Consider the following 18,180-nt stretch of genomic DNA (forward strand, 5'->3'; position numbering starts at 1 on the left):
AATTTCTTCATTACCCTAAACCACACAGACCCAGGCATATGGACTCCCTGAAGTTTGATGAATGTCAGGACCCAAGTGCGGATTGAAAACTGCCAGCCCACACTTAGAAAGCCAGGGTCACAGTACATTAGTATGAGTTCAGTGCCATATGGTAAATGCCCCAGTTTATTAAACATGCTGCTTTTGAACTTACTGCTAATAGGGTAGCATTATAAAATGGGCATAGAGAAAGAAACAGAATTAGTTAAAATTTTTATAGCTTGATTTCTACCATGTATAATGTGTATTTTCTTAAAAAACGAAAAAAAGAGATTTTTCCAGTTAATTAACAGAAGGTAGAACTTTAGAGAACTTTAGACATATTGCAAATAATTCTCCATTGGCGAATATTTATTCTAAACAAGGTTTAGATCATACATTTTTTGTTTACCTAATGAAAATTACAGCATAAGAGGTACATTTTCAAAACTGGCTATTTTTCTCAGAGAGGGGCATTAACTACATCGATTCAATCAGTTTAAAACTATATACATATTTACCTGATATTAATAAAATAACAGGAACAGGAAATAATGTCCATCCCCTTCCTTTAGTATAGGTAGTAGTTAGTGCTCCATTTCATGGTAAAAAGGTTTACCTGCAGATAAGAATATGGGGAGTCTTTCCTTGACCCCCAGTAATGACCAGATAGGAAGTGGAATAGCCACACAAGCAGTCCCTTGGGCGACTCAAAGGAAGAGGTTCTGGAGAGAGCTTATAAGGATGGAGTTCAGTCCCTTCCCCGAAGACCACCGCTGAGGTATGGCGCAGCAGGAAGCTCCCTGACCCAGCAGCTGCTGCTAAGCACAGCCTTCCTTTTCCTTCCCGGCCATACTGTCCAAGGCTGAACTCCAGGTTAGGAAATTGTTCTCAGCAAGGTAATGATCTGATCCAAAATAATCAGCACTTAGCTGTGACCAGCCAATGGGCTTAATCCTTCCAGGAAGTGTTAACAAAACACCCTAACGAAACCTCCAATTCATGATGTGAAAGCAAGTGTGTGTGTGTGTGTGTGTGTGTATGTTTATAAGGGGTTGGTGAAGAAGTCACTAGGGGTTCTTCAACGAGCCCCCAAAGCCTCCTCCCTGTTTGCTCACATCTCCACCTGGAAGTTAAATTAGCCACATATACCTGCCTCTCATGTTCTCTGAAATAACTTTGCACAGTAATTTCAGGGACATTCTTATTTTGAAAATGTCTGGTCCCGTTTGGCTCCATCCGCTCTGAAACCAACCTTTCCTTGCATCTTTGGATCTTCCATTCCAGATGAGAAAGCCATACAGTCCAGAATAATCTACTCTTGAAATATGTAAAAACATGTCCCATCAGAGCACCAGAATCCTGTTGAGTTATAGCTTATGAATTCCCACAACCCAAAGAAGTATATGTAAGTAACATTAAAATGATGACTGCTGCCTTGAGGCATTTTATATTGTACTTGAAACATTATTTTAACCAATCTTCTGGGCTTCAAAAGGACAGAGGGTTAGCAGGTCAATGATTTGCTTATGTTTCAGACAAGAAAAGGTATCAGACTACATCTCATTTCTACTCACCTTCAACAATGTCTGACTTACCAGCCCTAGGTCTACGGTACTGATAGCAAACCCAAGTACTTCCTCTTCCATATCCAGGGTGCATGCTGCTGCCCCAGCGTCCCAAGCTAGAATCCTGAGCATGTCCCTGAATGAAGCAGCTGACATTGTATGCCCAATGCCTAACTAATGATTGTGGCCAGGAAAATGGTTATTTTGATTGGCCTACACCAATCAGGGTGCATGTCTGAAGCTGGGGATGAAGTCATTTCCCAAGAAGGACACAGATTATATGGAGGATAGGTAGATACTAGTAGGAAAACTGGAGAAAGGGAAGAATGAATACTGGTTGTTCGCTACATAGACATCTGGCCTGAAAGACAACAGCAAGCCCAGGGCTATATCTACTGAAAATTACTGTTGGGATTACTAATAAGAAAATAGTTTCCAGATTACAAACAAACAAACAACAACAAGATTCCAAGGCCAGTATGTTTGTTTTATTATTATTATTTTTGTTTTGACTTAAGATGGTTGAATGATTTCATTTTCATTTATAAGCATTACAATAATTCCCATGCAAAAACCAAGACCGTATATGCCTAATTTCAATCGGCCAAAATCTAACCCGTGAGACTGGACATTCAAGATCAAAATCAAAATGTTGCTTGACCTTTCCAGTAGTAGACATCACGGTCATCCTTTGAGAGATCGGCAGGCCCCTGACCTCCCAAACACTACAGTTTGCCATGAGTTCATACCAAAACAGGGAGCCGATCGATGCCTTGCAGCACCTAAACCTGGCAAGTAATTTCATTCATGAAGACAGGACACCTCTACACCAAGGCTGCCACCCACAGTTATCTCCTGGTTCCTGCTCTATAGAAAAACCTGCTTTTGAACAGGCATGGTATCTTCTATTTGGGGACTGATATTAATTTTTCCTTCCAGTTTTCCTCAAAACTCTCAGTAGAAGCAAAGAGACTTTACAAAAAAGCCTACCTCTATAATGTCAAAAGAAATACAGTTGACCCATGAATAATGCGGGGGTCAGCGGCACCGACCCCTGTGAGGTTGAATATACATATATAACTTTACAGTTGACCTTCTATTCACGGGTCCAAATCCATATATTCAACTAACACATTTAGTGGAAAAAATCCGTGTATAAGTGAACCCATGCAGTTTAAACCCGTGTTGTTCAAGGATCAACTGTACATACAAAGACAACTACTTTATCAAGTATGTACTTTCCCCAGCTTCAGATAAAGTCACTTAGCAGATATAAAGCTTTAAAAATTTCTCAGTAAGATAGGAACCAGGAATATCAAGGAGGGCAAAACAGGACCCCACAATTAAAGAACTAAACAAAGAATCATTCTATTGATTAAGACAAATGGGCTAAATGAAGAAATGATAGCATTTCAACAGTGGATGTCAATTTATATTGAAATACACGCATTGGAACTCCGACAATGGCAAAAATCTCATTAGTGCAAATAACAATTATAATGGTATATTCTTTAATAGGATTTAAATAAGGCTTCAAATAATTACACACACTAAAACTACCATTTGGAAACCTTAATTCTATCTGGAAAGTTGTCAAAGACACCCTTCCAAACCATCCAAAGTTCTGATTTAAAGACAATTACATTCAATGAAGTTGCTCCAAACACAATTTGTAGCATTATCACTTTCAAAGTCTACGTTGTTTGGCAGAGAGGGAGAAAATACCCTGGCCACTGGTCGAAAGAAATAAATCCAACTAACGTACCAGGTAGTTCCCAGGTTCAGATGATTTTCAAATACCTGTGGTGATGAACGCTCATTAAAAAAAATAAAGACAAAAAAAGGAAAACAAAAAAATAAGAGAATCCTGAAGCATGAGAAAGAGATTTGTTTCCTCACTCCCATGAACAAAAGTATGAAAGCACAAAGTATGAAACAGAAAAAAGTGAGAGAATTCATGGGTATTTTCATCTATGGCTCAAGTTCTCCTTAAAAAAACAAAAACAAAACCAAACACCAAAACAATGTGTAATAACTACAAAAAGTAAACAACAAAATCAGAGGCAGAATATGAAATAGTAATATACTGTTTCAGAGCCTGCACCATCCTGCAGAACCAGGAAACTTAAAATGTGTTCTTAACAGATCCAATCTAGGCTGGATATGTAAAAAACGGAAAGACAGCATCACAAACCACACTACCTATTATGAGAGTTTTAGAACCCGAGGGGAAAAAAAGGCAGCAAAAACGCTCAGAAAAATTTATCATCAATTCTGAAATGGGGCCTTGTCACATCATCAGGGTTAATGAAGACGGAGATCGACTTCCCCGGGTTCTCAGTCACTAGTTGCTGCAGTTTTTTGGCCAGACGGTCATCGGGCTGGTTGGGGTCCCCTCCGTCGGACTGCGGGGAGGGGATGCTAGTGGTGCTCCCTCGTCTCTGGAGCTCCAGTGTCAGCCGGTTGGCTGCCTTGACGTGCTCGATGGCGGTGCGCAAGTGCTCCGCCGGGTCTGAGCGGACGGAGGAGAGCTTCCGCGCGTGGAGCATGACCGTCTCCTCGGACAGGTGCTCCAGCATGTTGCACTGCGGGATGAAGTAATTGGGACACATCTTGTTGACCAGACAGTGTTGCAGGTCATCAATGAGGCCCAGCAAAAAGTGGGCTGCATAGTCTTCTTGGGCCAAATAGTTGGCAGGAAGTCTGTCGCAGGCCCAGAGCATCATGCTCCGCAGGTGATAGGGGCTGATAGCCTTGGGCCGGGACAGGAGTTTAATGATGATGGCTTTGCAGGCCTGGTAGGCCTGCATGAGGCTGCTGGAGATGCACTTCTTCAACTGCACCTCACTCCTGGCAAAGGACAGCCGCCACTCGTTGTCCTTCTTTCCCTTGTAGGAGCAAGCAGGCACCAGGTAAAACCCACTGATGACTTCTTCCTCGGTGATCTTCCCATCCCAAAAGTGGTTCTCCATGAGCCAGCTCTGGGCCACCGCCGGCCAACCCTTGAAAGAGACCACCGGGACAATATCGTACAACATGCGACTGCTCCCCACACCCAGAATGATGGAGATGATGGTCCCATTCTTTTCTACCTTTTCCACCTTTGGCATCCCTCGCTGGGGTTTCTTCTGTATCTCTGATAGGACAATGCTGATGGAGTCATAGAACCAGTCAGCCACTTTGGTTGGGGAGAAGAAGTAGTTGGTGGCACCATTGATGTGATCTACGATGGTGCAACAGTCTTTCCACTTACTGATCGTCCCCTCGTCAAAGAGCCGAAGGCTCAGCCAAGAGTGGCACAAGGCTGAATGGCGCATATCCAGTGTCACAGGCTGATTACGGTCATGAAGCTTCAGGGCTGGCACCAGAAGAGTGAAGTCCATATCATAGTCGGTCCCTCGGGCATAGACATTAAGCTCATCTAAGTCCAGGTCTACCACGCCTTCCCGGACTCCTCCAGAAAGCAATAGATACTCATTGGCCACTGGAAGTTTTTGGTCCAGCTTTTGCACCATTCCTAGAAACAGAAGGAGAAAACACTATTACAGGAAGCACAGATATAAGAGTCTTATGCATCAATCGAGAATGTGCTGAGCTTCCAAGAGCCACTATTCGTTATCAGTACAAAACCAGATCTTAGGCTGCTGCACGGACCCAGCCAACAGTACATTGTTCATTTTCATCAGTGCTAGAATCCATCCTTTTCCAAATGGGAGAATTATGCAGATTCTTCTCTCATGGTGAAAGCAGTATCGTTTTCAATCATAAACCAGGGCTCCTCTTCCCCCAGTCATCACCTCGGTTAATGGCACTGCCATCCACTCAGTCACCCAGGCTGAAAAACCTTAGTAAGTTTCAAGTCTTACTTGCCTTTCTACTGCCAAATCTTATCTATATAACCTCTGCAACATTTCTTGTTCCTTCCCTGTTCTCCATCTCTGCTGCCATCATATAACGCCTGGCTCTTCCATCTCTTGCCAAAGCTGTCTCCCTCCCCCACATCCTCCCCCTGCTTAAACTTTCCTCTGTTCCGATGATTCTCAATGTCGGCTGTGGACACTGAAAGTAAGACACTTTCAGAGGACAGTGAGGTCATGACTCCTTTCATAATACTAATACATTATTTGCCTTTTTCACTGTGTTGACACTTGAGCTGACATTTAATGGTACAAAAGTAAAGGAGGGCAAAATCGCTGGTGCCTTAGCATTAGTCAAGACAGTGGCACCAACCGTACTAACAGTCATTTGATTCTTTTTTATTGGCATGCACTAGCATTTAAAAATTTGTAATAATCCAGTTTCACTTAAAATCCTTAATGGAAAAGAAAACTGGATTAATTTTGTTGAATCCCAACTTTCAAACCTCCTTTTTATGTGACAAAATAGGAAGTAACCATAAAGCACTTCCGCTGCATACTGAAATACAAACTCTGTCTTCAAGAAAAGCACTCATGTTTGAGTTGGAGGCTAAATGAGCTGCTTTCTTCATGGAACACCATTTTTAATTTAAAGAATTACATATAAACTATGGGTATTTAGACTTCAGTATGTAATAGACATTTTCTTCAAAACTGAACAAATTAAGATTGATTTTACAAAAACAACTGAAATATTTATTGCCAATGAAAATATCAGACCTTTCAGGAAAAAAACCATTATTTTAGAAAACTTATCTCCTGCACCATAAACTTAACATCTTCCCAAATTGTATACTTTTCTAATGAGATTGGTGGTGATAGAACAAATGTGAATTTTAGGGATGATATTATGAGCTCTTTGAGAGTGAGAACCATGTCTCAAAGATGTATGAAGCAGCCACAGGGGTCTGCTCCCAGCAGGCACACAATTGAAGCTATGACTGAATGACAAAGGAACAAATAGATGAAATTAATAGGCTTAAATATGAAATACATAAAGGCGAGACGGAAATGACTGTTCCAGGACCAACACACAAATTTACCTTCCCTGCTTCCTGTCTTTTTATTACGGATCTACCTGTGCTTCATTATCTGACAAACTACCAGCATCACTCCGTGACTTATTTAACAACTTTTCCTGAAAGATCGAAAAGAATGACACAAACTATGATTCCATTAGTCATTGTAGTTACTTTTTTTTTTTTAATTTTTTTTAAATTTTATTTATTTATTTATTTATGGCTGCGTTGGGTCTTCGTTTCTGTGCGAGGGCTTTCTCCAGTTGCGGCGAGCGGGGGCCACTCTTCATCGCGGTGCGCGGGCCTCTCACTGTCGCGGCCTCTCCCGTTGCGGAGCACAGGCTCCGGACGCGCAGGCTCAGCAGTTGTGGCTCACGGGCCTAGTCGCTCCGTGGCATGTGGGATCTTCCCAGACCAGGGCTCGAACCCGTGTCCCCTGCATCGGCAGGCAGATTCTCAACCACTGCGCCACCAGGGAAGCCCATTGTAGTTACTTTTAATCAGCATAGTTTTTATTCATAAGGCAATACCAATGCAAATAAATAAACCAGGTATATGTGTCTATGCTACCACTATATTTCAGAATCTGACACTCTTTTAGAAAAATGTGCTTTTTCATTCTTTAAAATCCTATTTTCCAAACAACAAATAGCGAATGATCACTTTCTTTTTAAAGCAATCAATAAGTTATCCAGCATTAAAGAGTCAACAATTCATCAGAAAGAGAATTCCGTGTACCTGATTTTTTTTGGGGGGGGGGGTGGTGCTGTTTCTCACACTCCCTGCGCTGTGATGTGGCACCCAGATCCCTCTTCAATAAAGACTTCTTGTCTCAGCTGCTGAGGCTGTCAGTGCTGTCCCTTAAGGATGGTCTGACCGTAAAGAGCCACCTCAACCAAGACCGTGGGCTGTGGTTAGGGTTAGGGTAGGAGGTAAACATCCCGTAACCAATCGGTGTGGAAGAGCCCCAGTTCAGGGTACTCTGACGAGTCCCCGGCGTCCAGAGTTCCCACTGGGGCCCGCTGAGAAGGACACCACACTTCTCCCCCCCCCCCCCGATCCTGCTTCCGCCCCCTCCCCTGCACAGGTGCAGATCCCAAGGGTGCTCCTTTGTAAATATCCTCACTCCATCTCAGAGGCTGCTTCCTGAGGAACCCAATCTAAAACACTACAGACTAACCCAAGCAGCCTTCACTACAAATCAGCAGTGAACAATTTATTTTCCTTTTAAAAGTGGTTTTTAAAAGCCAGACAGCAACCAGTGTGGAAACTGTAACACCAAGAAAAAGATTCATTGCTCAGTTATCATCATGTTTCAGTATTAACCTCATCTTTACAAAGTAATAGCTACTACCACCACAAGTTTTGGCTGTAGCTCTAAAAGGATAAGGTGGAACTTTCAGAATCCCGAGTAGGTGGTGAAAATCACTTCTACTATTTTACAGGCTCACATGGAGGTACAGATACTTTCAAAAGGAAACATTTGATCTTGAAATAATTTACTCATTATTTCATATATTGTTTCATTCCACCATCTGGAGCGTCCCAAACATACATGGGGAAAACCGTGACATGCTGGGTTGTAAGTAGTAAATAAGATCTGAATTGATTAGTAGTATTGTTATATGGACACTACATTATTGTCCCCTCTTAGGCATAAATAACTCAAAATTATATACATCTTTTTGTCCTAGACAGGATCCAACTGGCTCTGAGCACGCTAGCCAGAACCTGTCTACACAACCAGAATAACATGTGTAGTAATGGGCTGGGGATAGCTTGTTTACAAACGTGTCACTGAACTTTGCCTTGGATTGCCACAGTTTTGTTCGGATAATTACGGGTGAGAAAAAAGCTAAAATTCCTTTCTGCCCTCTACTGGATTAAAGAAGAAGTTTTAACATATTTTCACTTGTTAGAATATTCCTCTTTCCTCCCAATTGCTGCTCATGCACCTAAAATGTTGGCCCTTCTTTCAAAAGAGCCGTATAAAGTATTTGGCTAAATTCTAATATTCAGGGGTTAGGATAATGTTGGACATTTCTTATTCCTTTAAAAAGGGCAGACAGAACTTGAGTAGTAGTGAGAATATAGCTGAAGCTCATTTGCTAAGCTCCTAGGAGTTAGAAACAAAATCCCTAAGGCCACACTGTTCCGGAAGCTGATCTCCTGAGACCTCCACATTTACATTTAGCCTGCCTGAGCCCATTAGTCTGCAGTTTTACAGATTATCTGGTAGCACAAATTGGAGCCTTCCCCAGAACTACACAAACTCAAAGGCCCTCCTTGAAAACTTTCCTGGGCTAAGTTTAAGTAAAAATCAGCTGACATTAGCTATCATCCCAGATGGGTTGCCAGGCAACTAAAACACAGGCAGGGTCTGAGAGGGGAAAAAAATTCTGCTGTACACTTTGGCTGTAGGCATTAGTTCCAACAAGTGCCATCACTGAACTGATCCAAGGTTTTTTGTGTAAGTACAGGAGATTTTTGTGATATCAGGTGCCTCTGGCTGTTTAGCTATTAGTAAATTACCGGAAACCGTGAGTGGGAACAAAAGAAAGGCTGAACACACACCACTGAGCTTGTTAGCAGCAGAGAAAAGGAGAGATGGAGAAGTAGCTTATTCCCCTGGGTGGGTCTCTTCTTTTCAGGGAAGCACTGGCATATGTTTGCTCTTAAAAACACAAAGCAAAAGTGCCTCCCAGCCTCCCTTCCTGTAATTGATTCCTTGATTTCAGTTTATTTCATAGTATCTGCTTATGAAGACCTTAAAACTACTGTTTTAGGTTCTGGGGCCCCAAGTTTAAGGAATGAGTTCCCTATCATCCACTTAGTTCTTTGCTGACTGCCTTTAGAATATCAAGTGAAAAACTGAAGTCTGTCCTGGACTCCCTTGTATTCCAGTGAACAAAACTTTATCACATTCTGTTGAATTCAGATTACTAATTCCCATCACTCAAACATATAATGCCAGCTGGTTGACACCAGAGCACAAGAACTAAGTATCATTTGTCTTCTCCCATCTTCACAGCTTCCCTCGAGTACATCTATGAGAACTCAATTAGTAAATAGATAAGTGAAATTTGTACTTATATAGATTCCTTTAAAAGAAAGAATTCTTAACTATGTTGAAGAGATAAAGATCTATCAAAGAGATAAAACTTTTACATCTTGTCATTAAAACTACAGAATACATTTTATCTCTCTCTATATCTTTGACTATGTATATAAAAAAGATTTCTATGTAGATAAAAAAGACCTGAATAGCTCAATAATATTCATTGTTTCATAAAAAAAGTATTACCTTTTTCACCTCAACTCATGTGAAACACCAGTAACAGTGCCTTTATGGCACTGATCCTTAATAGTAGGAAGGGTACAGAATGGGATGATTTTGCAAAGTCCTTCTGTGATTTTGATACATTCCCTTAGGGTAGCAGTCTCCTTAGCTGTTAATAAACAATATAAACCTTCCTGTAAAAATATTATAATCTATGTTTCAAATATTTCTGTCAAACTTATTTGATATTCTGAGCAACATTCTAAAAAGTAGGCATGGCCATCTTCTTCTAAAAAAGTCACCAATCTATGAGATTTTTAATGACTTCAAATTGGGGAAAGTTTTTTCATTTTCTTTATTCACAGCCAGAAATCATCTGCATGAAGTCCCTCACTTTATAGGTGAAAAACTGAGTTCAGAGAGGAGAAATAACTCATTCAAGGTCACACAGCCCTGGGGAGAGATTAACAGCATTGCCTTTAATTCCCACATTTGTTGTGAAGGTCAGAGTGGCAAATGCATACGCTTCTCCCTATGACAATGACCCGACTTGACATGAATGTAGAATGGCTGGGAAGGAAAGTAGCAGAGGTCTCAAGGCAAAGTGCCAGCTTTGCACTTTTGTTGGTCAAAGCTTTCGTGTGACCTTGGACCGTCAGCAGAACATGCCCCATCATGCACATTTATCAGAAGGAAGAATGCACCTGATCTGTCTACAAGAAGCTACCCCTATTCCCAAATAAATACACTATAAGACACAGGAAATACAGAAGTAAGACACCAGTGGAGCTTCCTAGCTTTTCAATTATCTGCTGAGTGATCATTAATATTAACAATTTTATAGTATGTTTTATAAGTCAAAGAGTCTGTTTTATTTGGCATAACTTCTGAGACAACTGCAGGTAATTTTATTTAAACTTTTTAGAGACCTGATTAATTCACGTATGGTAATAACCTATTGACCAAATATATATAGTAATAGGACTGATTCAAAAGATGCCTCCTCAAAGAAGTCTTCCTTGATCTTTTCCCATCTTGACACTAATAATGTCTGCAAGAACACTGGAGTCAGAGCAAGACAGGCTTGGGTTTGAATCCTGGTTTAGTCATTTACTACTTAAGTAAGCCTGACAAGTTATTTAACCTCTCTGAGCTTCCAATTCCTCATCTATTCAAAATGAACAAATAAAACCATAAAACTGCACTTCTAGGGTTGATATGAAATGTCTAAGCACACTGCAGATATTTAGTTCATTTTCCCCATATAGTCTTCCCTTTCTCCACCACCTATAACACTGGTTTGGCCAAACAACTCCTATTCCACAGAGTTGATAATCTATCTAAAGCCTCTAAGCATGTGTAAGGCCTACAGAACACGTTAGATGAAGGGAAACGAATGGCGCATCCTCTCCTCCAGCCGCACCCAGACTGAAGCTAGCCCAGGGATGCCTCCTCTGGCGGCTGCCATTGGGTAGCATGGTGCACAGCCTGGCCAGTAGAAGGCGGGCTGGATTCCAGCCCTTTCGTGTTCCCTCAGAACAAGTGCCCTGCAAAAGGAACAACCTATACACCCCTGTGAAGGACCTTGATCTGAATTCTTACCCTAGCACTTTCTACACCTATAATCATAGTGGGTTGTATTCGTGGCTTATTGTCGCTCCTTAATGAGATAACAACATAAAGCATTTGGCACAGTAATTGGCAAAGAGCATCAGTAAATGAAAGATGCTCTCACAGTCAATAGTCTATGAGCTCCTGCAGTCAAGGTTTTACTACTGCAGGGGCTAATACAGACTTTGGGATTAGACAGCAACTGTGGGTTGGGTGCATCATTTGGCTCAGTCAACTTGACTACATCATCAATCACAAATTGGGAATCATGAGATTTGCCGTATAATGTAATAGAAAATACTATCAGCATATCTCTATAAAATCATTCAAAAGTCAGGTTGGAAAAAAAAAAAGCCTCTCGAATCTTTCATTATTTTCTTTCTTAAAAATTAAAACTCAAGTTCTAAAAATTGGTCGGCTTTGGCAAAGTTTACTAAGCTATTTTGAACAGAATGAACATGAGTTAGACCTGGACTCAAGTCCGATTCATCCAGGACCAACCTAATTAAACATTGTGGGCCTAGGTTTCCTTAAATGACATTGGGGAATAACAATTAAAAGTTTGCTGGGTGGCCATGGGGATAAAACAAGAAAATGCACACCAAATTACTTAGTGTGTGGTCTGGTACTCACTTGGCAGTCAATAAACAGAGGGTTCTGGGCATGTGCTCACATTAGCAAAATATTTTTCCCATACATTAAGTCTTGCCCTTTTCCTCCTTTTAGTTCTTAGCATAGTTTAAAAACTCATGGTTTCTGCCAATCAAGACTTATTGGCAAGACTCAAAGGAGTGTCTCATTAGCCCCACCTAGCAGCCGCCTACAGCTACAACAGGGCATGAAAGATAGGTTGTTAGTTTACAAACGAGTGATCATTTTAGAAGGCTCATTCTTGAAAGATAAAAACAGTAGCAAGTAAAAAGTAAGAGTGATGCCAATAGGGTATCATAAGGCTACCTAAGGATACAGAAATATACCAGTGATGACCAGATTACCTCTCTCCTGATCTTCAGAAGCAGCAAGAAGCTTCTAATGGAGATGTTCAGCATTAAGTCAAATGTACCCTCCTTCAGCCTGTGACCCAGCTGAGTCTGGTTTGTATTCCTTTCTCATTTGGGGATGTATATGCCAACTACTTAATTACTCTGAAACTGGAAGGCTGGGTTTGATGGGTGGCGGGGGGAGGCTCTAGATTTTAGAAGAGGAATAATGAAGGAGGCCAAGTCTGGGAAATTGCAAGGATGGTGGTGGGATTCAAAACTTGGGTTTGATTTATTCATGCATGTGACCCATAAGTATCAGTGCCTCCTCTGAGCCAGTACTATGCCAGATACTGAAGACACAACAGTGAAAAGAAACACACTGTCCCCACTGCATGGTCCTTATGTGGAGCGAGAAAGCCAGTTACATTTGAATCAATCAGGAGAGATGTGATTATGCTGAGTAACAAACCTAAAACCTCAGTGACTTCAAACAACAAAGTCTTATTTTTCATTCAGGCAACGTGACCATCAGAGGTTGCTGGCTAGGGCTCTTCTTTCCTTCATCCAGGACCCAGGTGGCTACAGTACCCCTCATCTAGAAACTCACAGGCCCTCTACTGGAGGAAAAGGAAGCCCTGGGGGATCTCTTTTCGGCAGCTAAATGCCTTGGCCTGTGAAGGACATATGTCATTTTCATTCACACATCACTGGCCAAAACTAGTCCCACCCAACCCCAGGGAAGAAACTGCAGTTCTACCTCATGCTGGGAAAGCAGAGAGCCAGAAATATTTGATAAGCGGCATGAACAACTCCCACACTAATCAAATAAGCACACACTAATGAGCATATAATTATAAGCTGAGATAATAACTCTGAAGGAAGTGAATAAAGGTCCTAGCCGAAACATAGAAGAGGATGAGGAGGACTGCAAATTGTTTCGCCTGGAGGATGAAAAATTCAAGAAGACCATGAGCTCCATCTTCAAATATGTGATGAGTTATCCTGGTAAAGGAGAAACGGACTTTAGGATTCCAATAAGTAGAAGGTGTATAGAGAGAAAAAAAAAAAAATCAGTCTAATCTGTAAATGAAAGGCTCGTCTATCTAGTAGAATCTTCTAGCAAGGCTGCCTGTGGAGGGAGTACATTTCCTGTCCCAAGAAATGACCAATCAGCATTTTCAGCAGGGGTGACGACTAAAAATACTAACATGCGATGGAGTCTGAGTATAGGTGTCCTTCAAGGTGGCTGCCCGTCACCAAAGCCTCCTCCTGCTGAAGGTACCACATAGACTGCTGTAGCCACCGACGGCCGTGCAATGTGGGCCCCATAACAGGTGCAGGAAGAAATCCAGGGGAGCATTTATTATGTTCCAGTGGAGGAGGCTGCTCTTCCCTCTCATCTGTTTTACTCTGTCATTTCTAATCTGCAATCCAGCTGCTATCACAATCCTCCAATCAACTCCGCTGATTTTACAAGAAGAGATCACAGTAGTAGCAAAAACACACATCAGAACAAAAGAAGGACTGACTTTACAAAGCACACTTTCAAAGTATGTACATCTCATGTCAAGGGCTCTCTGAGAAGGGCACAAACATTGATTGGCTCTACTATGCATTAAGGCATAGGCGGAATGTCTCACCTACGTCATTTCCTTCTATCCTCTTGGCACTTCGAAGTAGGTCATCCTGTCCCCATTTTACGGATGAGGAAATCAAGATAAGTAACAGTCGAGTAAATTGTTCATGGCCATAAAAACTGAAATGGGATGAAAATTCAGGTTCATTCCATACTCTCTTCACTATCCCAGTGATGCTTTCCAGCATTAAATGGGCTCTCCAGAGAGGATAAATAATTTAATATCTGTGGACCTTTAAAATTGCCACATGAAACACTGTAAGAAACAGTTAGTGGAAGCTTATTTCTCTGCCCAAAAATAAAACAAATTCTATTTTGGAGTAAAATGATTTTTAAAGCAGATTAAAAGCTCATTTTAGCCATCCTTGGGACATGAAGTATTATAAGCAAAATGGGTCAAGGATTATAGGAAAGACAAGATTAGAAATTACTTTAAAAAAAAAAAAAGTGAGTATCTAGTGCTGTGACACACAGCCATGTGTGCATGCACGTGTGTGTGCTGCATACTTAACTCAGACAATTCTGAAAGAGCATTCCACAAGTATTTTAATTCCAAGGGCATCCTTGGAATCCTTTCAGGCCCCCAAGACAAACTCTGAAAATGTTCCTATATATTCAGATGCGTAGTTTAATTTGCTTACTTTAATCCAACAGCAAAGCCTAAATTTTTTTTTTTTTTTTTTTTTTTTTTTTAAATTTATGGCTGTGTTGGGTCTTCGTTTCTGTGCGAGGGCCTTCTCCAGTTGTGGCAAGCGGGGGCCACTCTTCATCGCGGTGCGCGGGCCTCTCACTATCGCGGCCTCTCTTGTTGCGGAGCACAGGCTCCAGACGCGCAGGCTCAGTAGTTGTGACTCACGGGCCCAGTCGCTCCGCGGCACGTGGGATCTTCCCAGACCAGGGCTCGAACCCGTGTCCCCTGCATTGGCAGGCAGACTCTCAACCACTGCGCCACCAGGGAGGCCCAAGCCTAAATTTTAAAGTCCTATCCCCTAAGTTTTTACTACTAGACTGGGGGGGACAGAGAGTGGCCGAGAACATCGTTACCAAGGGAAATACTAACCACAAAGCCAGAAGCTGTTACTGAGTTCTTAATCTTTTTCATTTGTGGACACAGCAGTATCTACCACCGTCACTTTTTTCCTCTGTGCAAAACTCAGCTCAGGCACACTGAGCCACAGGGAGAGAAACATGAATTCTGTGCCTTCTCTTAAAAAAAAAAAAAAAAACACCAACCCAAACCCAAATCAAACCTAAACAACCTAACTGTTATCCTGAGTCTCAATAAGAGATATGCCCCTTGTGACTCAGCAGCCTGAGAAACTATGTCACTGTTGATTAAAAAGGGACTCCACAGTGTAGAGTAGTGTAGCTGTGGTCTACATGACACACGCAGAGTTGCTACATTAGCTCAAAAATGGTTGCAATTTATATAAAGACCCAGCTAAAGGATTTTAAAACTTCATTGGCTAGCAAAAGTCCTGCCTTAAAATTAGTTTACTTTGGAAATGTTCATACAGAAATGTAGAGATAATAGTATAATGAATCACCATGTACCCACTACTCAGCTTCAACAATTATGCTTGCCATTCTTGTTTCATTTATTCACAAATTTTTGGCTGTAGTTCTTTAAAGCAAAGCCCAGATATTATACCATTTCACCCATAAAACACATCAAAATATTTGTCTGACAAAACCTTTTAAAACTGTAACCACGGGCTTCCCTGGTGGCGCAGTGGTTGAGAGTCTGCCTGCCGATGCAGGGGATGTGGGTTCGAGCCCTGGTCCGGGAAGATCCCACATGCCGCGGAGCAATTGGGCCCGTGAACCACAACTACTGAGCCTGCGCGTCTGGAGCCTGCGCTCCGCAACAAGAGAGGCCGCGACAGTGAGAGGCCCGCGCACAGCGATGAAGAGTGGCCCCCGCTCGCCGCAACTGGAGAAAGCCCTCGCACAGCAACGAAGGCCCAACACAGCCAAAAATAGATAAATAAATAAATTAATTAATTAATTTTTTAAAAACTGTAAACACCATTTTCATATCTAAAGAAGATTTTAAATGATTACTTATTATTACTATTATTGACTTCACTGATTTTACCTTTTTTCCTAATATGCGTGAATATATGAGTGTGTATGTGTAGGACAGGCTGTTGATGCCCTGTACCTGCAGCCATTGGTAGGCAGTTTCCCGTGAGATGGCAACTTCCCTCCTTAAGGCCAATGATTCTGCTCCTTGGCCTGAGGGTTATCTCTGCTCTGGCACCACTGGGAAGTGCAGGGGAGTTCATGCAGGAGAACTTACTTTAATCCAGCAGAAGGGGAGGGCAGGAATCAGCAGACAAGTGCCCCGCTTCCCCAGACTCTGGTGGGACAATTCTGAGTTCTACACAACTTCCCAGAGGGTCCCAAAAGATGAATCTGCTCATGAACAGTCCCTTAATTGGTTTTTCTCCCTTCTCCGTCTCAACTGCTCTACTCCCTCCCTCGTGCTTCTCACAATCACCTCCCAAGTGAGCTATCACATCAAGAGTTTACTGGAATCTTCAAGGGTGAAAATTTTCAGTGATACACTTGGATTGACAATGTCAGTCTGACACTGTTATTTCCTGACATGATGAGAGATCCCAGAGCCACTATATCTGCAACCAAGGGACTCTTATTACTTACTCAGAAGAGATGGAAGGGAGAAACTAGGAGCCTGTTAATAAGCTGACTATAAACTACATGGTAACTACCTAAAGGCATCTCCTCTTGTCCTCTGAGAATAACTTAACTCTAGGACATTTTCCAAAGCACCAATTTGCAGCCAACAACCTTAGCCAGAGATTTTTAAAAAGCTACTATATAATTACAGTGTGAGCTAAGATCATAGTCTAATACCTGATTTTTAAAAAAGATTATAACAGTGCATTTTTCCTTTGATGCCCAAGAACAGACCAGGTAAATAAACGGATTCCCTCTTATAAAGCAATTCCCAATAACTGCCAGGAGGTGGCGCCCACACTCCATTCATTTACTAAGAGTTTTTGGAACCGAAGTCATAAAATCCTCCAAAGAAAGCTCTAGGGAAACAGGCTTATTAGCAAAGGGCTAAGACTTGATAAGACTATATTAAAGCACCACTTCGGGGCCTATTTGCCCTCAGCGACTCAAAACCTTGTCTTTTGGTCTCCCAGAGGAAATCTGGTTATTCGGGAGCTGACGTGCTCCATCTAGGTGGAGCCCAGGCTGAAAGATGCTTTGACTGGGCAGGCAACACGGCTGGCAAACGATTCTTAAGAGTATATTGAAGACCTTGTTGCAAAGTACAGTTTCAGCTCTCATCGGTTGCAGCTGAGATGAAAACAAAACAAAAAAACCACGAATAAAGCTTCAGGTGCCAGGAATAAGGGAGACAGAAGGCAGAGTAAACAGTTTTTGATGGTATGAGGTTTAAGGAACCGCTCTTTCTGCAAAGCTGTTTCATTCTGACTACAAATAACACACTCAAAGATTTCAGGAGCCAAGATGGAATCGATTTTTTTAAACCTGGCTTCAATCAATAAATAATCCAAATAAACACTGCCTTACTTTGTGTGATGCTTTGCAGTTCCCAGATCCTTTCCTCATTTGTTCCCAGCAATAATGCTGTGAAGAACACTAGAGTTCTCATTGTACAGGCATGGAAGCTGGCTCTTGACAGCTGAGTGACTAGCCAAGATAAGTGTACAAAATATCCACAGAGTTCTTTGGCCTGAACAAGATTAAAAACTAGTCTGATCACATACAATTATTTTGAAAGAAGGAAGGGGGTGTTATCTTGGTTCTTCACCAGGTTATCAATTTGTTTCTTACAGAGTGAGCAGGAGAAAGAAAGGGCTGAAAATGTAAAGCTTGCTCTGCCAGAGGCAATCTATGGATGATAAACCTAGAGGTCTGAGTTACGCCTAGACTGACTGGGTTACTGACAAAATGCCCCTCTTTCCTTAACTACACCTGCTAAACAAACACACCTCATTCCTAGAAAATAATTCGTCTTTAAGTTTCAAATAATGAGATACCTAAAATTAGTAATTAATTTTCCACATATTGTTATAACACCTATATTAGCCATGACCCCCTTGTCTATATTGTCTTCATCTTCATTTAATTTGAAAAAAAAATGTTAT

General features: G+C 41.6%; 1 protein-coding gene across 1 annotated transcript in view; it reads right to left on the reverse strand.

Moving 5' to 3' along the window:
- Positions 1 to 2,052: 2,052 nt before the first annotated feature.
- MB21D2 (Mab-21 domain containing 2) overlaps positions 2,053 to 18,180 on the reverse strand; it is a 104,716-nt gene continuing 88,588 nt past the window's right edge. The window contains exon 2 of the mRNA XM_059922087.1: positions 2,053 to 5,103. Coding sequence (XP_059778070.1) covers positions 3,839 to 5,103 — 1,265 coding nt within the window. The 3' untranslated portion in view covers positions 2,053 to 3,838. The remainder of the gene's footprint in view (positions 5,104 to 18,180) is intronic.

Source organism: Balaenoptera ricei, chromosome 4, assembly GCF_028023285.1.
Source record: "Balaenoptera ricei isolate mBalRic1 chromosome 4, mBalRic1.hap2, whole genome shotgun sequence".
NCBI classification, from domain to species: Eukaryota; Metazoa; Chordata; class Mammalia; order Artiodactyla; family Balaenopteridae; genus Balaenoptera; species Balaenoptera ricei.